Source organism: Gallus gallus, chromosome 19 (genome assembly GCF_016699485.2).
Source record: "Gallus gallus isolate bGalGal1 chromosome 19, bGalGal1.mat.broiler.GRCg7b, whole genome shotgun sequence".
Taxonomy (NCBI): Eukaryota; Metazoa; Chordata; class Aves; order Galliformes; family Phasianidae; genus Gallus; species Gallus gallus.
Window position 1 is genome coordinate 5,669,187 of NC_052550.1, and position 25,383 is coordinate 5,694,569.

Sequence of the window (25,383 nt, forward strand, 5' to 3'; positions counted from 1 at the left end):
ATGCGCGCGGTTGTGGAAGTGCCCGGATGCAGCGGGAGGAGGTGCTGCCGCCATATTTGCCCGGAGAGCAGCGAGCTGGTAGCTGCTGAGCCCCCCAGACCCATCGGCTTCCATCCGCCCCGTACGCTCCCCGACGCCGCTCCGCCTGCAGGACATGGACGATCGGGAGGACCTCGTCTATCAGGCTAAGTTGGCCGAGCAGGCTGAGCGCTACGATGGTGAGCGCCGGCCGGGAAGGCCGTGCAAGGCCAAGGGGAGAGGGAGGGAGCGGCCACAAAATGGCGGCTGGGCGGGGGTGGGGGGGCAGGGGCGGAGGAGGGGGGCGCCGACAAAATGGCGACGGGGAGCGCCCCCGGGGCCGCGGAGCCGGGGATGGGGGGCCCTGAATGAGCGGGCGGCCGCGGCCTGGGCGTGGCCCGCTTCGGGGGGCGGTGGCGGCAGAAGCCGGGAATAAAATGGCGGCCGCGAAGGGCGAGTCCTGGGGGGGAAGGGGGAGCCGCCCCCGCCTCGGGGGTCCGACAAAGAGACCCCGCCGCCCCGCGCCGTGCGGGCAGCTGTGGCGGCGCCGGGCGGCTCCCTCCGGCCCGGGCCGCGCTTCCCTGCGGCCACGGCCCCGCGGAGCTCGGCGCTGTGGGGCTGAGGTTGGTTCGCCGCAGACAACGCCCCGCGCCGCGCTCTCCGGAAGGTGTGCCGGCCCTCGGGAGGCGATGCCGGAGGGGCCCGGGGGAGCGGGACGGCGCTTCTCTTTTTCTCCCTTCGCTTACCGTTGGAGGTGCGGCTCACGGAGAGGGACAGCTCTCACCCTGCAGCCGTCTGGCACTGCCCATCGTTACCTAAAGGAAGAGCACATGCTTTCATTACGTGCTGGAAATCGTTACAGAACATTTTACATTTCCACTTCGTCGTTTTTTACCCCCCTCGTTCACCTTACGAAGTTAAAGCTCTGTGCCCGACCCCTTTATATCTGGGGAATAAAGGGGCGGTGGGAAGGAGCTGGCAGCCCCGGGTGGTATTTCTTGCCCCCAAAATGTCTGCCGTGTGACTGTGCCTTTCATGGTGCTTCTCTTGCCTATAGCAGAAAGGGCTTTTCATTTCCTTGGTGGTGTTAATCATCTGGGGTTGTTACTTGTGCCCTTAGACCCGTGGTTATGCATTTCAAGTGGAAGAAACACTAGTGCGTGTAAAGGGTGTGAGCACAGTTAGGTTTCATTTAGAGGTGAGGAGATGCTGTGGAGCCTTTAATTGGTCCCAGTTTTCACAGAGCAGGGAAGTCAGCTGGGGAGAATTGGGCTTTGTTCTCCGAGTTACTGCTTAGGAAACTTCTGATAACGCGATCCCAAAACGTCTGAGAAATACACGTTTTGGGGAGGAAGACAGGAACTAAAATGAAGAAGGAGGGAGTAATTGAGACCATCTGCAGTGAATGTTCTGGTAGGAAATGGGGTAGGAATAAGAATCCCACTGAGTGGCAGCAGCCAGATAGTCTCCTCACTGGAACTGTAGGGACATAAAGAGAAAAAATGCCTCCCAAGCCACATATTGTGGGGTGACTTATGGCCACCCCTCCGAGTAAGATGCAGCTCGCAGCAGGAGTGCAACATCTGTGGGTACAAGTGGTTGAGGAGGGGGCTGTAGGTTTTGGGTATTGTCTCCTTAGGAGTGTGGGGTGGGAAGGTGCATTGTTCTCCCTGCTGCCATCTTCCACAAAGACCACAAATCCAGCGGTGTTGCTGGAGTTGGGTGTTTGTGTGTGTGGGGTGGGAGGGTTTGTCCACCTGGTACAGATGAGTGTCAGCACAGGGGTGAGCACTGGCTGTGGTTTGAGTGGAACCCCAAACTAGGGTGCTCCTCCAGCAGTCTGGGGTGTACATCATCTTTGGGAGCTTTTGAGGTATAACTGTCCGATGCTTTCCTAGATAAATTTTAAATCACTTCTTTGGAAGGTAATGAGACCCCACCCTGTGATAGAAATCTGCAGCACAGCCTGATTTTCTGACCCCAAAAAGGAGGTTGATGGGGATTGCCTTTGTGTGGCAGTGGGCTTTCCATCTCAGTGCTCCCATGGATGTTTGAAGAATGAGTTGGCTAGGTCAGAATGTAGAGGGCTTCTTTGTGGCTTCTGAATGGTAATGAGAACATCACTGAGGAGATGATGATAACCTTAGGGTTCTTATCTTTAAAGCAATACTGTGGGTTTTAGACTTGCAGAATTTGTTGGCATTGAGTTGAGTCAACAAATTTAAGGTTCATCCCTTAATTCTCCTAGCTGTCCTAAAGGTGTCCTTCGTTTTCATGTCCCTGGCCTGGAAAAACATGTACTGTAGATGCGGGTTTAGCATCTAATTCTGTATTCTTGTTCACTTGGAAACAATTAAAAATGAAAAGTATATTTTGTTCTCACTTACATGAAATACTGCATTGCTGCTGAGGCTGCTCAGTGTGAATGAAATGGTGTGGGGAGATGATGCTCAGCTTTGTTCTTTAGTTTTACCTTTGAGATACATGATGGTAAGGTAACAGTTAATAGCTTTCAGATCCTACTCATGGTAAGTACTGGCTACAAAGATGCTGGAATAGAAACACTTTCTGCTACTTGAATATGAATGTAAAATGACAATTGTTAATGTTTAATGTTAAGATAGCGTTACGTTCTGCCACATCTTTCTCATTGAGGCTCAACATGCTGTGTGGTTAGAACAGCCGTGGTCTGTGGCATTTAAGGCAGCTCATAAGGTAGGCATCTAACAAGTTTTTTGGGTTTTTTTTTAGTTACATGACCCACTTAAGTTCTGAAGCCTCGCAAGCTGTGCCTGCGAGTTGTCGGGAATGGAGACCTGTGTCTGTACAGCCCTTGGTATATTGGCCCAGATTAAGAGGACAACTTTCTTAGGTGCTTTTGCAGTGTAAATAATGCTTAAGCTGTGATCTCTAGAGATAGTCAGATACCCAAATCTCTTACTATCTTTACAGATCTACTTAGGCATGTCATGACAGATGACAAAATGCCAGGAAGCCTACTTGTGTTAGAGTAAGCTTTGTGACAAATCGTACTTTAGAAAAGAAAAAATCACACTTACCTGCACTTCGTAGAATCACAGAATGGCCTGGGTTGAGAAGGACCACAGTGATCATTGAGTTCCAACCCCCTGCTATGTGCAGGGTCGCCAACCAGCAGCCCAGGCTGCCCAGAGCCACATCCAGCCTAGCCTTGAATGCCTTCAGGGATGGGGCATCCACAGCCTCCTTGGGCAACCTGTTCAGTGCGTCACCACCATCTGAGTGAAAACCCTCTGAGTTCCTTCAAAGACTGTTACCAAGAGCATAATATATATATATACAAAATGTCTTTTCTGGGAAACAGCTGGAGTAGATAAAATTGCATTGGTTTATGAAATCACCTTACTAACATTTCACTTTCTTACGTCAAGAGATTGTATGTATCTGCGTTCTCACGGACTGCTGAATGTCAAAACTAACTCTCCGTTGCAGAAGCTAGGTAGCACCTCTCTTCTCATCAGTTGAGAAGCATGCTAGGATAGAAGGTAAGCTCTGGGTGAATACTGTGGGTGCTTCAGTCCTGCTAGCACTTTTGTGCCCCAGATCTTGAAATATATACTTTGAAATTTACCCAGGGTGTAGCAGGTGAGGGTAATAGGTCAGTTTACAACGGGGAAGAAGATAATTGACAGCTCTCCTGATTCCCAGTACAGCAAATCAATGTGCAACTCCCATGTTGCTATTAACTCATTGCCAGAGAAACAAACCTTCACTCTGACAGCAGTAAGGTGTGCTGCAGTGCACTGAATCCAAGATCTGAACATAGTGTAGAATGAGTTGGCTCATGGTAGCAGGACTTGCAATTACAGCTTGATGAAGAATCAAATTCTCATTTGTGATACAGATCAATGATTAAGTTGTTCATTATTTTCAGTTTGCAGTGGTCCTCTTTCAAGTAAATAATGTAAACGCATCTAAGGATGTAATTCCCCTCTGCCCAACAGAGTTGTGTGAGAGGACCTTCCATAATTTCCTTCTTGAAACTTCTGAGATACTCAGAAGTGTTGAGCATCCAAACTTAGATGGCCTGGTCCTCTGCAAGAAGACCACATACTGGGTTAGTGTCCATTAGCTTACTCAAGTTCTTGTATTAGGAGACTCTTCAGTAGCAGATCTCAGTCAAACTGAAACGCATGATGAGACTCAGTCCTTGTGTTTGCCTGTGTCTGCTTTCAAACTGAGTCTTGTTATTGGTAGTTCTCTTTCTTTCAGGAAAACACATCTTCCCAACTTGTAGATATAGGAATGACTTACAAATCGTGTTGATAGTCTGTAGGATTGACTGTGCAGAAAATGCCACTGTTATTTGGATTATTTGGCTGAGATCATCTGTTTCTTCAAGAGCATTAAAGTAGGAGAATGCTTTGTAGAACTGTTATGTTCAGAGTCATACAGTCAAATGTTGGAATTGTCTGGGGTCCACTAGCAGTTAAAATCCTAGTTTCTCTTGGCTTGGATTTGGAGCTGATCAGTGCAGTGGATAGGATGGTGCCTGCTGATATCCCATGGATCAGTCTGCACGTCTGGAGAGAATGGAATCTATGGGCTGTAGTTCTCATGGTTACACATCACTTAATAGGGAAAACATATGTGCCATTATTTCTCCTACTCTCTTCGGTCTTTATTGCTCTTAGCAATTTGCTGTGACTATTAAATTAGTATTGAATATTTTCTTCTGGATCCACTTAGGAATGCTAGCATACTTCCTGGCACTGATCACTGTGTGGTTCCACTGGTGATCTTTCTGCTCTGAACATGGAGTGTATATTCATACCCTGTTTGCTCTCTTTCAGCCAAGTGTCCATCCATGAGAGGATCTGATTTGTGTTGGATAGCAGTAGAGTTCCTTAGAGAACCTTGGGTGAGGGGCCCTGGCAAATGCCTCGAGGGAATCTGGGTAGACTGGATCCCTCATGTCCTCCTTGTCCATGTGTGTGACTTGCTCAGAGTGTCAGAGTAGATGTGTGGGGCATTATGTGCACTTACAGAAAGCCATACTCTTCAGTGCAGTATTTATGATCCATTCATTTTTTTAATGAAATAATTGCTCTTGAGCACATATTAATAACAGTTCTCCTTTAATGTCTGCTGGCACACTTCTTAAAAGCCTCCTTCTTCCTTCTGCTGCTGAAATATTATAGAATGTGCATGAATTGAGGGTCAGGTTTTTGTGTCCTTCTGACTTGTTCCTGGCTGTGTTTGGTTCATGCCATTACCAGTACTGCAAACACTGGTTGTGGTGAACACAGTTGAGTAAAGGAAGAGGCATTATCTTCCCACATCAGCCATAGCTCAGGCCAAGTGGCTTCTGTTGTAACTTGTATTAATTACTGACCTGGACTTGCATTTTCAGTCTGAGTGGCATAAATGATAAAGCTGTCAGGTTGGTTTTGGTGTTATTTGATACGCAGTGCTATTCCTTCCTCAGGTCTGCTGTCAAATGTTGGATTCTGTTGTGGAAAAGCTTGTAATTCTTCTAGAAAATGGGCAGTGTGTTGGCTGCTTCTGTTCCTTACACGGGGTGCTCCAGTTCCTGAATTACTGGGACTTCTGGAGTTTGAGGAACAGAAAATACTTTGAGTGTCTCTCCCCCCCCCCCTCCGATAAAGAGACATTCATTCTTTTGTTCTTTTGTTCTGTATGTTTCCTCATCACTTGTGCCCTAATAGATGGTTATCAGTGCTGTGCTTCTCCACTCTTGTAAACTTCCCCCATTACTTTTTAGCGCACAGTAAATTAACTTTGTGGCTTTGTATGGGTCCATTAGCATTTAAAGCAAATGGCTGTATTTCTTGCACAAGCATTGTCTGTTCTGGAGGTTTCTCTGCTTTGTGATGGATTGCAGTCCTCCCATAGAACTACAGTACTGCATTGTATTCTTTCTCCCGGTTGTGCTTTCAAGGAACCGTTTTAGATCAATTCCTTTGACTTTATGTGTTTTTTAAAGAAATGGATACACCTTCAACGTTTAAAACTTTAGTTTTGGCTGTTCTTCTACCTATTGGAAAAGGTGGAAAACCTATAGTTATGCTTAAGGGATTTAGAAGGCTTCATCGTGATTTACAGGCATGCCAAACTCTGTCTCTTGGGACTTAAAGCTGCAATCTTCTTCCTCTCTAAAACAGAAGGACTAGCCCCAAGGCACACACCCTCCTGCAGGTAGTAGCCCTCAGTGTGACAGCCTCTGTCCTGTTCCTTTGTGCTGCTCAGGCTGTGACTGTGTCCCTGTGTGTCCTTCATGTGGCTGCAGGTCAATCAGCAGCATTGGCGCTGTGAGGAGCCAGCCATCGTCCTGGCAGCATTCAGCTGTAGGGACAGATAACTAATAGTGCCCACACTGGTTTTGTGTGGACTGTTGTGGAAGCACAGGCAGTGTTGTGTCTCACTGAGATGCTTTTTTCCCAGTATACATAAATGGTATTACCTGCTTAGTCAAAAATGTTCATTTGTTGTAATACTTCTCAAAAACAACTCATGGCAGAGGCCTGGCAAAGGATAGAAGTCTGTAGAGTCCAGAATATTCTCCTATCCTCAATTCATACTCTGGGGATTTCCTGCTCTGATTGTGGCACGATGCGACAGTGGCATAACGTGGTGACAGCCACAAGGCTGGAACTTAACCACTTAATTACAAGCTCTTTTTGAATCCTTGTAATGCTGCTACTTCTGCAGTGCAGCATTAACATCTTCAGATGGGGTGTGCAATGAGTTGTCATTGCTGCCGCAATCCTTCTTACTGAGATGCAATCTGAGACTTGTACCTTGTCATGAACTGTCTCCAAGCTTTTCATCTCTCATAGGATCTTCCAGCTAAATCTGCACCTAGAATATAAAATACTTGTTCTACTTCTGGGCATGTCTTTGTATAGAACATTTCTTGGTCTAGAATAAGGCTGCTTTATTTTTTTCCAATTAGTGAATGTACAGGTGTGCTTTCCTGGTCCTTCTTCAAGGATGTAAGAGCCCAGAAACTTGCTGTACATGTTTCTCGCCTCTGGATTTCTGGAGCAGTTAATTACCTATGTATACCACACTAATGTAAAAAGAGATGCAAAGCTTTAGTATTAGTTTGGCTTAAGGGTAGTGATCATATTCAGAATAAAGATCTTCAGAGTGATGGTAGATGCCTGGAAATGAGCATGGAAGATGAAGAGCACAGCATCACCACCTCCTCTGTTTTCTGTGCTTTCTAGAGGGTATTTCTTCAGCTCGTGAACTTCTATGACTAATGAGTGAAAGGAGGGCTGTGCATTCACAGCTACAGGCTCATCTCTCAAGCTGAAGCTGCAGTACAGTTTCAGTTACTTTGCTTATCTGAAGGAAGTTAAACATTAAGCTAAAATACAAGCCTTATGGTTCTTGCTGGAGCTTGGCACAGATATCCAACTAGTAGGGACTGCAAGTCTTCATTCGTGTGAAGGACAACGAACAAGAGCAAACACTGTGGCAAGCGGACTGCCTTGAATGTACCTCTGCTGCATAAGGAACATCAGAATCTGAGAGCATAACTCAGTTTAAGAAGAAAAAAAAACCAAAGTTCTGAAATGATTTGAGTAGATGGTAGGGTCACTCTTTAGGAAGTAAATCCTAGAGCGTGCACTGTTTAAGTTGCTTGCTGTAACTGTATGGTACTGCTTTTAAGTTAGCTAGTTTAAATTACGAGACTGTGCTTATGTTAAGTATATTTAAAGAGTGGTTTAGGATGACCTTCTGAAATCTTCATCAAAAAGAGTTCATTTTAAAATGGTATGGTGTGGTAAACACTTTATCCTAGTATCACTTCTTGTTACTTCGTGGGCTGGAGCAGCAGAATGTACTGGTAGAGGTAGGGCTGTTTTTTCTCTTGATGAGAACAGAGCTGCTATTAAATTGTCCTGCATATGTGGCAGCCTGCTGGAGGCTGATAACGGTGTTCCTGCAAGGGAGAAAATTGAGGCTGTAGTTCTGTTACTGAAATGGCTTCTGCCTGCAAAGGTGATGAGTTTTGGCACCTGATGGGGGGGAGGGAATGACAGTTCAGATTTACTTCCATCTTCTTACTTACTGCCATTATATAGCAGAAGATGTGAAGGTTTGGGGGTAGGGGAGGATGAGGATGTGAGGTAGATAGGGTTAGGGTGCTGCTGGGTGCTCAGTCTCACTCATTAATGGCTCTCCTGTCTGTGGGGTTCTCATCTGCTCTAGAAGCTGAAAGGTAAAGGTTGAATGTGCTGAAGCACTCTTTGGCAGGAGATAACTTAGGGCTTCTGGGTGTCTCAGACTAGGCTCTCTTAGCATATATGTAATAATTTCTGCCTTTATTTTTCTATTATTTCATAGGAAATCATAATGTGATGAGGTAATGAAAGGATTAAAGCCTCCCTTAAGTAATTCAGGCTTTTACTTTCACTTGGGTATAGAAAAGCTGCATTTAGTAATCATTTTTTCACCTGAGGTTTGGAAGTCTTTTCTAAATGGTTTAAGCTATAAATACGAATTACATTTAGTATGTTATTTCTCCAGTGCAAATAGTTGCTTGGCATGGCTCGGTGGTGCTGCTCTGCTTATCCTCAGGAGGACTCTTTTTTGTCACTTCTCCAAGCAGTTCATTTTTCTTCTGGTGGTTTCCTCTTGGAACTTTGACTTGCTTCCCTCATAGCAGTATTCTTGCTGCTTTGCTTCTATGGGATCCTACTGCTAAGCTGGTTTTGTTTGTGTCTCAGACTGTCTTGAAGGAACGTTTTGGGTATCCCTGTCAAATGCATTTAAAAGAACATCAGGTAGTTCCTTTGTGTATGTGCTCACTGACTTGTTTGGAGCATTCCCCTATAAAAGCAAGGTGTAACTGTATGACAGGAGGAGGGAGCCTATTTTGACAAGTTACCATTATTGCACAGCTTCTCTTGAATGGTTTGAAAGATGCTTTAATGTTGAGAATAACTGCGTGACCTTTTCATCCTAGAAATGGTTGAATCAATGAAGAAAGTGGCTGGAATGGATGTGGAGTTGACAGTGGAAGAAAGAAACCTGCTTTCTGTTGCATATAAAAACGTGATTGGAGCCAGAAGAGCTTCCTGGAGAATAATCAGCAGCATTGAACAGAAAGAAGAAAACAAAGGAGGAGAAGATAAATTAAAAATGATTCGGGAATATCGGCAAATGGTAAGGTGCAGTTGGTGCTGTAGCATAGTGCCATTTAGCTTAAAAGGTCTGGACTCTGGGTTTGTTACCCTTAAGTTTAAGCACTCCCATGTTTGTAGGAACAGGGAATATTAAGATATTGTGGTCATCTCAACTGTGAAACGTGGATGTGTAATGAGCTGTAGGGCCTTGCTATTTTCTCCCTTCAGAAAGGGGGGAAGAATAGATGGAAATAACTGAATGGTGAGTCTAGTCAGCCTGTGCAGCTTTACCTAAAATGGAGAACTTGAAGCAAGCGTAGTCTTTCATCAGAGAGGGCTAATGAAACCGTCGGCTATTAGAACAGTGAGCTGTTCCTCCCCCCACCCCCCAACCCTGGCCTCCTTAAGTGATGGTTTAATGTGGAGCAGACGCTCTCCTATAGTACTGAAATCCTACGCATTTCTGCAGAGACTTCAGATCCATCACTGGAAGATAAGTGCCTCCACAGTTCCCATCTTCACTTCCAGAGAAACAGTGGAGTGTCTCTTTTAACCACCTGGCACTGATTCGTACACTGCCAATGGAAACGATGTTGGCTTGGAACTCTTTTCTGAAGAATGGCTCTGGACTGCTTTCTTTTGACTCATAGCATTTTGTTTGCTGCATGGAATTGTTCAAGTTCTGAGTTTCTAATTTTATGCTGGCATGCTGATGGGGTGAAGCTCTGCCAGTTACATACAGTCCTAAATACCATTTCTTGATGGGTATCTAAAATCTTTCTGGCAGAGCATATAAATTAAGACAGTATCATTTGTCTTAAACTTCATGCTTTCAAGTTGTGGTGTTTTGGGTTTTTCTTTTTTTGTTTAACTTTTTGTGGGCAATTATCTTTTCCAGAGATCCTTTAATAGGGGAAAGACATTCCATTGTCTCTGAAGGGACTGTAAAATACACTGTTCTGCATCTCTCTTTAAAGCGAGCAAGTGCTGTGCAGAACAGACTGGTGAGCAAGAAATATACATGCATACAGTCTTCAAAGTAGTGTACTGAGATAAATGTACAGGCCACATAGATTGCACTGCTGTGCAACAATACTTTGATCTGTAAAATTCTTGGAGGGAGGAGCCATCACAGGTCCTCTGGGTGCTGTAGGCTTTAGCTGGAAGAATGCTGTGGGGAGCACAGGAGTGCATTTCCGTGCTGAAGAAAGAGTAGATGTGTCTGCCTGCCTAGCCTGATTGCTCCAAGACGCTTGTGCTATTGGTTGTAGCTGAAGACCACATCCTGTTTGTGGCTACTGGAAGACTTTATCTGATATGTGGAGAGTGTTAATTGGTTTGTCAAGACAGAATTGGAGCAGTAAGGGCCTAAAGAACATATGCAGAGGTTTGGGTGCAGCTTCTCTCTTTTACTGCTGATGTGAGAGCTGGAGAACTGCCCTGCTGTCATACTCAGTGCTGGGGAGCACATGAGGTCTGGAGAGTTGGGGTTATTTTGCTTACTACCTGCCATGTCAACAAATACATACCATTGCTGTATTTCTCATTTTAAATTGAATGTTGTAAAGAGAGCCTTCCCATGCTTGCAAGACTCTGAGGAAGGAGAAGGGGAAAAAAGTGCTTTTTTTGGGGACTGACAGGCCAAGTTTAAAGTACTGGGGAGTGGAGAGGAGCACTGTCAGTGGAGAAATCCTCCCCCATCACCAGAACGAGCAGTGGGCTGGCATAGCTAGAAATTGCTGCTTGAGTTGAAATAGAAGATTTAGTTTGTGTGCAAGTAATGGACATTTTTTGTCTGTATTGGCATTTGTTATAATTTAACACTTTGGTTGTGTTCAAACTCCATAGACTTTGAGTTACTAGCCAGTATGACTTGGGAAAGATCTCACAGGGTGATGGTGCGAGATGTTAAGACAGATGTAGCAGAACACATCGTAGCCATGTGGAAAAAATGCTGCCTATGTGATTCCTGCTTTTTTTTGGTCATGTGGCCATGTGGATGTGCAGAAGTGAAGCTCCTGGCTCCATTGTATCCCTGTGGGTGAGAACACAGGCTTTCTTAGCTTGTCCTTGAGCGGATGAAGCAGTGTATGTTTGCAGATGATGCAGCTCACATCCTTGCTCTAAGACCAAATCCCTTCACTAATAGCATATGACAAGTATTCACCTTCCTCTTAAGGTCTGTATTTACGTGTGTTTCTAGTGCTTGTGCTTAACAAGCTGGGCTGTGTTTTGGGGAAGCTGCAGGGCCACCTTCACCTCTTCATACATAGCCTACACATCAGGCTGTGTGGTGATGTGCTCTATTTTTCAGGGGCACGAGGAGGAAGGTAGCTCACAGGCTTCAGCAACTGCTGCTTATTGCATTGGTTTCATGTTGCATCCCAGTTATGAGGCACAGCTCTTTTGTGGGCTAAATACTGAATTAGGGCAAAGAATGAGTACAGGCCCTGACCTGCTGGTGGTTTCCAGTAAGTTTCTTTGTTGGAGCCACCCGTTGGTTTACGGGGCTCTGTACCTGCAGAGCTGAGAACACAATCTGAAATCTGCTTAAACCAGCACTGCTACTAAAACAGGGAGGCACAGTGGATTGTAGGGACCACTGCACATACACTGGGATGAGCCATCTCTCCTTGCTGGTCAGAGCCTGTAGTTCTGTGTGTCATATTTTGAGCAGTAAGACTACCTGTTCCAGGTGCTCTGAACAGGCTTAGTGTGGGCTCCTGCACTGGCTTTGCAGAGCTCAGTGATCCAGTCTGTCGAGAGAAGATCCTTTTTGTAAAAGACCTCTTAGGATTTGGGAGGGGGGCAGTGCTGGGGGGGGGAAGGGGTTCTTTTTGTTCTTAACTCAGTTTGTGTGAAATCTTTAAACTTAAAGCCTAATCATATACGCTGCCCTGGTCAGCAGCTGAGCTCTGGTAACTCGTGTGAGTGATCCTTGAAACACAGCTCAAAAAGATCTGAGATGAAATGGAACTTTGTACATGTATGGTTTAACAAAAGAAGATTAGAAACTGATTTAATTCTTTGCAGTTTTGCTGAAGATCTCTCTGCAAAAGAAGTCATTGAGAAAGAGGATCAAGAGGAAAGAAGTTTGCAGGAACTGACTGCTGGCAAAGGTTTTATAGCTTTTGTAGCACAAGAATATATGAAGTAGATACTTCAAGTGACCATATTTCAGCAACTTCCTTAAGCATTTGTCACATAACTAAGTATAGCATTTAACTTCCCCCTTGAATGTTAGGGCATCCCAACACTGTTTACATACGACATTTGCTGTAGATGAATTTACCTAAAGGAGCTTTTCTATATCTGTTCAGGAATGTGGTACAAATTGCAATGTGCCAGTTTAACTTCTTTTAGATCTGCAGCATAACAGCTCTCGAGGCTGGATGTGGGTACAGACAGTGATGGTTTGGGAGCTCTGTAGTGATACTGCACGATAAGAGCATCGCTATGTGAAAGAAAACTGCATGGGTGGAGGGCTGAGAACAACAGTGAGCTGATGGGGCTGTGCTGTGGTCTGAGATGTGCAGCTCCTGGGGCAGTTCATTGAAGCTGATGTTGATGCCTTCCCTTGAAAGCCTCTGCTTTATGAAACCTAACAGTGGTTTGAGCTGAAGTTGTCTCTAGCTGTTACTGTGCAAGTTAATGCTAAATTGTGAGAGAGCGGCAGTGGGTTGCTGTGCACTTTGCCATCCCCTCCTACTGCACGTAACAAGGAATGCTTGGAACAAACCTGTTGAGGCCAATGCTGATGTGCAAAGGCAGTTTTTAGGTTGTTTTTCTTGAAGGTGCTTCATTTCTTTGCTTTCAGGTGTGACACTTCCTACGGTAGAAACCAACCTTATAACCCTTGCTTTATATTCTAAATCAGGAAGAAAAAGTGATGTGACCATTTCCAACTGTGGCTATTAAAGTCTCATATAAGACTTTATATATTGGTTTTCCTTTGTTGCTGACCTTGCTGTTGGTGTTTATGGTTTCTGCTACGCTGCTTGTTTTATTGCCTGCTTCTGAAGTTTGTATTTTTTCTGGACTTTTTCCTTCTGTCTGTGACATTTTTGGTCTGTTATTACAGGATTTTTGTTGTAGGGCTCTCTGTAGACTGTGTGTCCCAGGTGGGCAGTGGAAACCCGTTGTGAATGGGTATCTTAACCCCAAGGATGAGATGGAGTTGAGCTGACCTCTTAAAACTGCATTCAAATTGTTCCCCTTCACCATTACCACTTTAGGGCAGCCTTCCAGGCTCAAGAATGTGAGGCATTGGTTGTGCAAGTCTTGCAGTAAGGAATTATATGCTGAGACAGACGTAATGCAACTGTCCAGCAAGATGTTTTCCAGGGAATTTGTAATTCCATTATTCAGTTATGCATTTCATCATCCATCAGTCCTTGCCTCTCTGTGTCCCAGCTAATTGCCCCGTGCTGTTTTTGTTTAATGTACCTGTGGACAGCTGAATCTTTTATGCTGTTTTTTCTTGTCTTCCCCCTCCTTGGATTTTTGTCACCTGTTTGATATTATTTTTGGAACAGCCTTTTAGTCTCAGTGCTGACCTTGCCTCGTTGTGGTTATCTTTCCTTTTAGGTTGAGACTGAACTGAAGTTAATCTGTTGTGACATTCTGGATGTACTGGACAAACACCTCATTCCAGCAGCTAACACTGGCGAGTCCAAGGTTTTCTATTACAAAATGTAAGTGTTGCCATGTGAGGCGAGGACTTCATGATGTATCTGGAATAGATAACAAGAATACAGTGGCTACAAATGGTTGTTCTTTCTGCACAGTCAAGGATGGTAATTTCTTCCTAGAAGAGGGCAGTTCAGTTGTATGTAATGAATATCCCTTTTTGTCTGCATTTGGGGTGATAATGGCAGACAGGAGCTTGAAGACAGTTCAGAATAAGATGGTCAGAGCTTCTCAGGAGCTGTTGTGCAGATTTGAAATGTCCTAACCATTTCCTTTGAGATAATACAGGATCTCATCTCTGCTTGAGTGCTTTCTTGTATGAGCTGTGATCATACAATCTTGAAGTGATCTTTATCTGTAAATGATCCCCTCTATTTGAAGTATTCCTATTGTTGCAGGTTTAAAAAACCCACAAAACTTAATATTAGATGAGATACACTTGTACAGCTGCACAGGTAGGTAATGGGGAGGCCAGCACTATGACTTCTGTACCGGTGCAACAGAAATTAAATGCAAACTTTTTCCTGCTTGGTGGTTTGAAACTCACTGAGGTACTGAGGCACTGTTGTCTGGCCAGTAATTCAACAGTAACATCCCTTAATGTGTAAATGTGTAAAATATGTTGTGGAACTAAGCAGTTTTTGTGGCTGGTGTGGAAGTAAGGACTAATGACTTCTTGTTTGTTCCGTTCTCCCTTTCAGGAAGGGGGACTACCATAGGTATCTGGCTGAGTTTGCCACAGGAAATGACAGGAAGGAGGCTGCAGAGAACAGCTTGGTGGCTTACAAGGCTGCTAGTGATATTGCAATGACAGAACTCCCACCAACACATCCTATCCGCCTAGGACTTGCCCTCAACTTCTCTGTATTCTACTATGAAATTCTTAATTCTCCTGATCGTGCCTGCAGGTGATTGAGAAGATGGGGGGATTTTGTGTGAATGTTCAACAAGCTGAATGTGATTCCCAGTTGGGTGTAGTGTCTTTTTAACTCAGAAACACTGGGCTGGCTTTTTTCTTGCTTTGTTTGAGTTTAAGTCATAGGAATAGCTTTCAACTTTTCCTTTTCAGCCCATATGCATTTGTTTATCTGAGAGATTACTGGAGAAGCAGAATAGCATTAACTTTGAATCAGTGAACCAATGGCAGCTTGACAGCTTGCACATTAAGTTTGTGCATGTCCTTATCCTGCAAGAAGTGTGAGGTAACTGAACTTGCCTCTGTTGCTGTTGGCTCTTACACAAGTCTTATACAACGTACGAGAGGTCATGGTCACAGAAATGAGTGACAGCTACGGAATTATGATCTCATATCTTTAGGGATTGGTTTGTATGGGCATAAAAATGAGGGACAAAGCAAATGGTGTATTCCTTGCCTGTCATTGCAGGTTAGGTAAATACTTTTTTTAAAGCTTTTAGCCAACAGCAGTGCTGCAGGGTGTAGTAATGTTTAAGGAGACACAAATTGAGTCAGTACTGTTCTTAGGCAGCCAAAGTAGTCGGTTTTGAAGAAAAAAATATTCATAGAGGCTGTGGCTGTCATACAGCCAACTGGAAGAAGGGTACTCTGAGTAATAGGTTTGATGTGTAGGCTTCTGAATTCCCTTTCCTAGTGTATGTTTAATTGGATTTATTCTGTGCTTACAGGTTGGCGAAAGCAGCTTTTGATGATGCTATTGCAGAACTGGATACGCTGAGTGAAGAAAGCTATAAGGACTCTACACTTATCATGCAGTTGTTACGTGATAACCTGACACTATGGACTTCAGACATGCAGGGTGATGGTAAGTGAGCTCAGCTCTGAACTGCTGCGTCTCCTCATTCCTGCCCAGCAAACATTTAGAAAATATTTAGATCATGAGTGGCAGCAGTAAAAACACCAACAAGGAAACTTTTTCAGCTTCACAGTTGAAGGTGTGAGATCAGTAACATTGTAAACATCAGTGATCGTTTTAGAAGCAGTGGCTTAATTAGTCTGTTTCGTTAGTGGCTCGTCATGTTGGTCTTCCAGTTCCCCTTTCAACCAGATGTGAATTTCCATTGCAGGAGGAAGTATTGTGAGTGGTCTCCCTTCTCTGGTTCCCTTCTCTCAGGTCGCTTCTGATATTTGGATGTTTGAAAAGCTTTTCCTTCTTGAAGTACTCCCGGCAGATGTTAGGCTTGGGCCTCCGCTAAGGGCATTGCCAGAGCAGACTGAGTGTTGCCAGCAGTGTGAGGGAGGGGGAGGGAGCACTGCTGACTGACATCTGACAGCTATTTGGTGTGCTAAGGAGGCTTTTTCCTCTTAGACTTCGGCATACAGTGCCAGGTGTAAATTGCTTTGTTTGCCTTTTCTCACTCAGTGGCAGTTTAAACATATCTTTATCTAGAAAGAGAGAACCTGTGCTTTTTTTTGTTTAAAAAAAAAAATGTTCTCAAAAGAAGTTCTTTTTAAAATGCTGTTTTTTCTTTTACCTTAAGAGAAGAATGTGAGTCCTGTTTGAAGTATTACACACTTAGATAATCAGAGGTCTGAAACAACATCCCAGCATTCGGATACGTAATAAAAACTGCAGGATGCTTATGTAAGGCATTATTGTACCATGGTGGTGGTCAGAGGGCTTCTCTCTCCAGTACTGTATCCCCTATGAAAGCAGCTGTAGCATTGCATACTTACTGCATGTTACCATGTGGATGCTACAGCTAAAATGTTACCCTGATTTCTTTGGGCTTATATGTACTGTTGGTGGATCAGTATAGACACTGCTTTAAGCACTGCAGTGTTATTAGGTGCCTTCCTTGCTGTGGTTAGGCACTGGGAGAGAAGTTTGAGCACAGCTAGCAAGGCTGGATGGCTTATGTGAGGTGGTGGCATTGGAACATCTTACAGAAGAGACCTTTGTGTGCACGTGAGCTGTGTGACACTTCATTTCATACCACAGAAACTTAACAAGACTGTTTGCACAGTTTCTTTACATACCTTTTTTTGCATAATCCACATTGAGATTTCTCATACCACTGTTAGCTGTGCAGCATAGAATACCAATGTTTTTGTTGTTCCTGAAGCATTTCAGAATAGCACCGTTACTATTCATGATGCATTCCAGAAGGACAGCGATTACAAAACTGCAAATGAACTGCAGTTCACGTTCCCAAAGAATACAGTGTTTGAGTGACGTGTACACATGTAGGTGCAAAGCTGTGTTTCCCTTATGGCATTCAATAGATGCACTGAGTGCATTTGAAGCAGTTATTTCCAGAACTCGGCATCCTAAAATGGGCTAGAGCCTTTGACTATAGGCAGACATGAATTGTGGCATTCAGAAAGGTGCTCAGTTACTGCTTTCCTGAGGGCTGGTGGTGACATTAAAAAAGCCTTCTGCTCATCCTGCCCACCTTTGAATTCAGTTGCATAGATCGCAGTGACATTCTGAAATGGAGCATTACTCAGCTGTTGCACCTTTTCATCTCATGTACCATGTCTTAACCATGCCATAAACAAGCTGTTTACTTTACTTCCACGCTTGTGATGTCGTCTTCACATGATTCCTATTCTCCCCTTCTTTCCTGCTGTATAGATTCCTAAAGGAAAGTCCAACTGTTCTTTTCCTAAAAAGTCTACTTTGTAAGTCCTTGTCATGGCTCAGTGAGCTTTGCAGCGTCAGTTTTCCTCTGATCACTAATCATGCTTGCCTCTGTCACTGTTCTGCTGCTGACAAACTGCTTGTATCTTGGGCTCCATTCCAGGGCTAAGCGATGTTCTGATCTCTGACCTGTTGCTCAGGTCTGATCCGTGTAACTAAGTTCCAGCATACGCCCAGTGTTTGGGAACTGAGCTGTGTACCTGGATGGAATATTAAGAATATTTAGGCATGAAAAATACTTCCACTATTGCCTGTTACAGGACTATTTGCTTAAGTGCATTGGCTAGAGCATGCTCAGATCTTCTAATCATCTTTGGTTAGGGCCTTGGCATTCTTCATTTAAACAATGTTTTTGTAGTTCTAAATGTAAATGTTGTTGTTGCTGAATGCCATGTAGCCTGTGTTGACAATGTCAGGGATTGGAAGGGACCTCAGAAGATCATCTAGTCCAACCCCCTGCCAGAGCAGGAGGCCACCTCTTCCAAAATCTGCCTTACATTGTGCCTGGTGGTAATGCTGAATCTGGACATGCTTTGAGCAGACATTCTGATAATGTACTGAAAGTCATTAGTCTCATCTGAGTGGATTTTATTGCAGATTACATTTTGGAGAGTTCTTTATGTGCCTTTAGGACAGTGCCATGTCACTTGGCTAAGGATAATTGTGAAGAAAGCATTTGTTCAGTTTCCTGTCAGTTAGCTTAATGTTGCATGTAGTGTGCCCTGGCTGCAGTATGGTAACCTCTCCCTGTTATAGCAGAGCTCGGGCACAGCTGTGCAGCAGGCATTGCATGCACCTCCCCTGGGACAGCTGAAGTACAACAGAACACCTCCTGCCTGAGTCCTTACAGATGGGCTTCCATTGCACTGCATGTTGCAGCCTGGTTGGATAGGTCCAAACTGGTTGCTTTTCCATAGACACGAATTTCCATAAAGCATTCTTGACAAGGAATCCTGGGCTTGAGTTTATTGTGTTGGGTTTTGCAGCAGGGAAGGGCGTTCACATGTAATTGGTACACTTCTGTAAACTGGACTGCAATCAGTTGCAGTTGTTGAGGTTGAGTGGACTTGGACAGGAAAAAATGTTGGCATTCTTCAGTGTTTGTACAGTTTATGGTAGCTGGTTGATGTCCTTAGTGATCTCTAGAGTAGAAATGAGGTTCCATAGGAAGGTACAGTGATTAAAGGATGTGGACCTACAGCTATTCTGATGGTTTTCGTCCTGGCTGTTCATCTCCTGATCAATAACAGGGCTGATTACACACAGCCTGAGCTTTCAGGAGTGGTGGTTCATTGTCTGTCCTTACAACAGAGTGTTCTAATGGAGTGTGCTGCAGTTATGGTCTGAAGTGTGACCAGTTGAGTCCAAGGCTTAACGTCCATGGAAGCGCTTCGCTCCAGAACTGGCTGTTACGAGCGTGTGTCATTTATGCAAGTGTGAGTGAGTGTGTAATTGCATGAAACTATTAATCTTAGATGCTCGGTAAGGCTTTCTTCAGGTCTCGTTTTTAGAAGCTAACTCTTCCTTACTTCTGAATGCTTCCATAGGTGAAGAACAGAATAAAGAAGCGCTGCAGGATGTGGAAGATGAAAACCAGTGAGACACAAAGGCCAACAAGAGAACCCATCTCTGACCACCCTTCCCCCTCCCCACAAAAACCCTCAGTGTCACTCTGAGAACCACCAAATCTGACTTTTACATTGGGTCTCAGAATTTAGGTTCCTGCCCTGTTGGGTTTCTTTATTTTTATTTTTTTTTTACACAGTTTAAAAGTTCTTAAAGGCAAGAGTGAATTTCTGTGGATTTTACTGGTGCCAGCTTTTAGGTTCTTTAAGACACTAACAGGACTGCATAAAGGCTCTTTCAGCATTACTGTGTTGTCTCCTGCCAGCCGTGGTGATGGCCATTAGAAGTGGATGTGACACCTGGAGGCTGTTAGACTTGTAGGGGAGATTCCTTATCACGAGGTAGCATGCATGTGGTGGCATTTTTCTTTTTTTATAACTGTTTAAACTGAATTTTATACCAATGTTGAAACTTAATTGGATGTTTAGCTTGAAGTTACAGGTTGCATTGGGACGTATATTGTAGTGGGGTTACTGTAATTAAAAAAAAAAAAAAGGAAAAAAAAAACCTTCCATACTGCTGAAACGTTGCTGAAAAACATGGTGCTGGTAACAGTTCAACAATCCGTGGCTGCTCATTCTTGCCTATTCTTTACTTTTCCTCCAAGCAGGTTAGCATTGAAGGTGGCATTGATAAGCCTGCATGCGTGTTCAATATTTTTTCTTTTCTCCCTCCCCCCTCCCCATCTCCCTTCGCTCGCTCAACCTCTTTTGTTCAGTATGTGTAACTTGAAGCTAATTTGTACTACTGGATATCTGACTGGAGCCACAGATACAGAATCTGTATTGTTCTTACTGAAACACAGCATGGAATTAACATTAAACTTAAATAAAACAAACCTAAATTAAAAATGCCAAATATTACTATGACTTTCTTTTATATTACTTCAGCAAGAATAATCTTCTTCTGTTGCTTTGAATAGGAACGTTTGAAGGGGGGAAGAGAGAGGGAGAGAGGAATAACAGCACTGTTTTCCTTCTGTGAGATAAGTTGAGACTTACAGGTGAGCCCAGCTTCCTTGACAGCTTGCAGTGCAGCAGGAGGAGTCCGAGCTGTTCCACACCACTTAGTCAGGTTTTCTTTGAACTCGGTGCACAGAGCACTATTGGTGTTTCTCTTGCTTGCCTCTACAGGACGACTCTTCCAGTCCAGTTAAATGGAGTGGGAGAACGAAAACACGCTGCTGTGAGTCTGATCTATAGCTGAGGCCCTGGAAATCTTTGTTGGGGTGATTTGCTCTGTGTGGTGGAAGGCAGCAGGAATGCTGCCCATGAGGTGGTGTGGGCCCAGGAACTCGGGGGTTCATTGGCCTGTGATTTCCAAGGGCTGTGTGTGAAACAGAAGGAAATGATCCTTCTCTCCGTCCCGCAATTAAACATGCTGAAACAGCTTCTATGGTAAAGACAAGTTTCCTTCATAAAAATTTATTTAGTGTAGTCTTGAAGAGATTATATAGGAGCGTATACAGCATTGTAGAGTATATACACTATATAGCATATACAGTAATAGGTTGTATACGTAGTACAGTGTATACAGCATTCCAGGCCTGGGGCAGTGTTCAGTAACCGTATAATGTCAAACAAAAAATGAGATGGAGCTGATGGTTCTGTCAGTGGCAGCGTGTTTGGTTACGTGTTATTCAGGGCTTAGTGTGACTGCTGGAGCTACAGCAGCAGGATGGGGTGGCACATGAAAGATCTCTAAGGCAGACTGAGTGCAAAATGCACTACTAAGGTCTGGAACTTGGAAATGGAAGCTGGAGCTGTGATGTGTGGTCAGCTGGAACTTTGACACACAGCTGCCCACCATGGGGCTGTTTGGGTTTGTTGTTAAATGAAAGTGCTCAGTGTTGACTTCTGTGATGCAGCTCCAGACCTGAGGGCATTCTTGCAGCCTTGGGGTCAGAATAGTGCTGACAGCTCTTGTGGGAAGATGGCTGGCTGCTCGGCGAGGCCATGGCACTGAAGGAGCCATCTCTTCCCCATTAAGGCAGTTGTGAGAGTTGTTGATAGACACTGCAGCTCTGCTGTGAGAACTCAAACTTCCAGTTATCCCTGAAAACTTTAGATGGGGAAAAGTAGTTCTTGGGCAGGTGCTGCTCAGAGGCAGATAGGAACACAGCTCACGTGCACAGCCTGTGGCTGAGACTGCACGTTGCATTTACAGCCTCGAGGCACATGAAGTGATGACCTCTGCAGTTTGTGTTACTTAGATTTTGTTTGGCTGCATGGCTGTGATACGTGGTTATGATACTACAGTATAAAAATATCACTATACAGCAAGAAATGGGAGAGGTGACTGCAAAAAGAAGAAAAAAGCTGCTGTATCCAGATGAGTGACGTTACATGATGGGTTGCTCAGGTTAATACAGTCTGTTCATAAACTTAAAAACAACAAAAATTCCAAATCTAAAACATAAGTTTCCACATCAGTGCCATTTCTCAAAGTACATCTCTCATATTCAGCTATAGAGTATTTACAGGGTTTTACTCATTTACACAGTATGGCTTTAATATTGTAACATAAAGCATCAAAACATCTCAAAATCGTTCATAAAACACTTTGAATATAAAGTTTGGCATCTCATTGACTGCCGACCGAGCAGTGTTTCTTCTGATTGTGCTTTTTGATGATTTCAAGCACAAATTTTGGTCGTTTCCATCAAGGGTTAAACTTGAATAGAGTCAGAACTACCTCTCAAAGCCCGGCCAAGCAGGTTCCATGAGCCACGGTTTCATGGACATCGTGTTGGACCCGTGTGGTTTGCCACTAAGGTAAGGAAGAGAAGGCCTTTCTTTTGGAACTTTTGTATTAAGACAAGAAAGCAAGATGCGTTTTGTGGGTTTTCTGAAAGTGCAGGTCTTTGGTAACAATAAACAGAATGAGCAAAGCAAGGGAGGCGGCGGGGGGTTTGCTGGGAGCAATGTCCAGCCAATGTATGGGGTGCAGTCAGACTGATGGAGGAATGGGTTCTGTGATGGTGGCACATCTATCATCGAGAGTTCAAACGAGGTGCAACCTGCAGGAGAAGACAGACAAGCTAGAAACAGATGCTGCAATAGCTTCAGCTCCCGAATGTCCTTAAAGATCAACAAAGACTGGCCTGCAGAACAAGCCACGGGTGATGTTATGGGTACATAAAGCTCTCTCTGTGGGAGTACTGAAGCTGGCTGCTCTCAGCAGGAAACAAGCAGGTACTGGCTGTACTGAGAAGTGCTCCTGTGTTATCCTGAACACCTCCCTGTGCTCAGCACTGCAGGAAGACTGATCTGTGGGAAGTGGGAGGGAGGGCAAAACTGGAAGAGTGTTCTTAGGGATGGTTTGAAAGGGGTGGTGGAGAGAAGGATGTGTTTCTTCTTAGTATAGGAAGTTGTTTGGTTTGCTGATATAGATAGCAAATGGAGAGAGAGGTGTGATGTTCACTTCATTGTGCTTATGCAAATTCAATTCTTCCTGTGTAGAGCTGTTGATGTTCCATGGAGCAGGGAAAGCCTCTGACAGGACTGCATTTTTACAGGGCAGATTTGCTTGAGCAAAGTGGAAATACTGAATCCATTTCTGATAGCAGTCATCCTGCAGTAGGGCAGGAGAGTTGATCTTTTAGCACTGGTGCTGTAATAAGAGGTTGTGGATTCATTTCTGAGCAAGCCTCGATATGACCAAGCATAAATGAGCTGCATGTGTGTATCAGATTAGCAGGAAGATTACAAACAATTCCAGAAGGGAAGAGGAATTGTTTTTCTTCTTGTGTTTTTAAGTCCTTTAAAACTTGACTTGCACTAAAGACAGAATCATGTGAAAGGACCCAAGTGGTTGATAGGACAATTACTTGATGAGTTTGAGCAAGCCTGGCAGTCTCCTAGGACTGTAAGAGGAGAAGTGCAGTGCAGAACTCCAACTGGGGAGAGAGTTCCTGGACCAGGGCAGTGTGTTCAGGGAGGAAGTTGTGGCATGCGTCTGTCTGCAGTGAATGTGGCCTAGTGACAAGGTCTGGGTTCTGACTCACTGTAAGTGACATCTCTTACCAATCTTGGCCTGTACTCACCACGGTTAGATGGCCGTTCTTGGCTTTGGCTATAAGCAGTTCTGATCCTGATATAAAATCGATGATGCCTTCTTTGCCTTGACCAACTGTAAATTTTATGCTGCAGAGACAAACAGGTAAGAAACGTGATGAGAATGTGTGACCCCCGTCCGTGCAAGTGGCTTCACTGTATATACATATACCTGTGGCTCTGTAATGCTGAAGCAGAGCCAACACAACAATGAAACAGCTCCTGAGCAGGGCTGGGCCTGCATGGCTTCACTCACCTGCCCTGGTTGATGTTGATGTTGTTAACTTTGTCTGCCCGCATGGCTGTCTTTGTGAGCGTCTCTATCACATGGTCGCTCTGAAGTACAACATCTCCCTAGGATGGAAAACCAACGATGGTCTGTGACTGTGGCTTCCCAGTGACTGCACCAAGATAATCGAGAGCTTCCTCCAACAGGTTAGCATGGAAAACAGCCCTCAGGTCACACTGCACTGACAGCAGTTACTTCGTTTACAAGGTAACAGTAATGGGGGCAAGGGGACAGGATTACTCCTGTCACTCATTGGTGAATCCCATTTATGAGCACAAAATGTAAATGAAATTCTACTTAAAGATGGCACAAAGTGATTTCATAGTGGGGCTATTCACCTGTACACACCCCCACGTGTGCTTCTCCCCCACCCACCTCCACCCTGGATCTTCTGCTCTTTGTGCCTCTAAAACAGTTCCTAGAGATGGTTGGAGAAATGCTGGATGAGTCCAACTACCTTCTGTTTGTTGTCCTCACAGTGCACGTGCAGCACAAACAAGTTATCGCTCAGGCTGCTGACGGAGATGCCTGCAATAGAGAGTGACCATTTGACACCCAACCTGACACTGCCAGCCCTTGTGTGCATTGCAAAACCTCTGCCAGGAGTGCAGCAACTGCTGTTCCCACACTGAGAGACGCGGCAGCTGAGCAGCTCCATGGAAGCACTGTGCTAACGTGGCAGCAGAGAGGCTGAAGAGGCTGCAAGGTGACAGAATCAGCTTATAGCTGTGTTCTTTTGTATGAAAAAGAAACTTTCACGTGCCTCTGTCCCTCAGAATTAGGAAGGAGGTGTGTTGTCAGTGCCTGCTGTCTGGATTTGGTTTAAAACCTTGACAGCAGAGATGTCTGGATTAGCTGTGCAAGTTGAGGTAACCTAGCAGAAATGAACATGCAGATGTGCAGCAGTACTGTCTTAAGGAAGTACTGTCTTCAGGAACCCCACGTTAGTGGTGGTTGTAGAAAACAATTCAAATAGTGACAGTTACACATGAAGTAGATAATTGCATTGAAATGATAATTGCACTGAAACGTTGGTCAGGAATTGGCTGCAAGGAGAAGTGCTGGCAATGCTGGCAGCTGGAGCTGAGAGGTTTCAGATAGGACAGATGAGTAATGGCTGCTGTGTATCACACACACAGAGCAGCTTTCTTTCTCTCTGATGAAGTTCACCCTCTAAAGGGATCAAATCCATGTCAGATATGGAGAGGCTGAAAGCCAGCATCCCTGCAGCTGCTGTGCAATAATGGTGCAACTTCCTGCAGTTGGGAAATGGCTTTGGAGAGGTTTCTGGAGAGATGAATTGAGTAACTTCAGTGACATTTTATGGAATTTAATTTTAGAAATGCCCAAGTTCAAGATATCTTGAACTGACAAATGCTTTCTGTAATAATTTCATTCTTGTCCAGGACAAAGACCAACTGGTTACAGTTTTTATCACACTGGTCAAATAGAAGTGAGCTAAACCCCATGTATGTATGTTATCACTCACCTGTCAGATTGGCATAGTCAATCCGCTGTTTGATTTTGGAGTCTTCAACAATGATGACTGCATTCTGGGTGAGAAGCAGCTGCCGTGATCTCGCTTTGTATCCTTTGCGGTCATACTTGATCACAGGAACTGCATACTGAAAGAAGTGTTATCAGTGCTAAGATGCAATTTGTTTAATTGGCAGCTGCCTCCCATCCAGCCTGGAGAGCTTGAAAAGTCCAGATTTTGCTTCACTTTGTGTAGATTCCTTCATCGTTCACTTCCTCTCCCCCTTAAGCATCTCAAAGCATCATGAACAGCAGTGCTGCCTGCAACCCTTTCAGTCCTATGTGACATAACTTGCCAAAACATTCCTATTGCATTTCTGATCCATCAGCTCTTCACACAGACAATCTTCAAAGCTTAACATTAATGTAAACTTCCTGCTATATTCAGAAATTGAACCTGACAAAAACTT

General features: G+C 44.4%; 2 protein-coding genes across 17 annotated transcripts in view; one reads left to right on the plus strand and one right to left on the minus strand.

Moving 5' to 3' along the window:
* The first annotated feature begins 46 nt into the window (after positions 1–46).
* On the plus strand, positions 47–19,951 carry YWHAE (tyrosine 3-monooxygenase/tryptophan 5-monooxygenase activation protein epsilon). 2 transcript variants are annotated; one of them, XM_015295739.4, is made up of 7 exons: positions 47–218; positions 8,999–9,198; positions 13,746–13,852; positions 14,549–14,755; positions 15,492–15,628; positions 17,402–17,448; positions 19,015–19,239. In XM_015295739.4, the coding sequence occupies exons 1-6, from the start codon at positions 155–157 to the stop codon at positions 17,407–17,409; spliced, it is 723 nt and encodes a 240-aa protein (XP_015151225.1). In that variant the 5' UTR covers positions 47–154; the 3' UTR covers positions 17,410–17,448; positions 19,015–19,239. The 2 variants fall into 2 exon arrangements, with proteins under 2 accessions (XP_015151225.1, NP_001006219.1); NM_001006219.2 differs by lacking the exon at positions 17,402–17,448 and having other exon boundaries at positions 19,015–19,951.
* A 535-nt stretch (positions 19,952–20,486) lies between these two features.
* Positions 20,487–25,383, minus strand: part of MYO1C (myosin IC) — a 57,465-nt gene continuing 52,568 nt past the window's right edge. For all 15 annotated transcript variants that reach the window (XM_040650076.2, XM_046902367.1, NM_001006220.3 and 12 more), the window contains 5 exons: positions 24,927–25,062; positions 23,895–23,965; positions 23,405–23,502; positions 23,139–23,238; positions 20,487–22,112 (listed from right to left, as the gene is read on the minus strand). In XM_040650076.2, the coding sequence (XP_040506010.1) occupies positions 22,086–22,112; positions 23,139–23,238; positions 23,405–23,502; positions 23,895–23,965; positions 24,927–25,062 (432 nt within the window). In that variant the 3' untranslated portion in view covers positions 20,487–22,085. The remainder of the gene's footprint in view (positions 22,113–23,138; positions 23,239–23,404; positions 23,503–23,894; positions 23,966–24,926; positions 25,063–25,383) is intronic.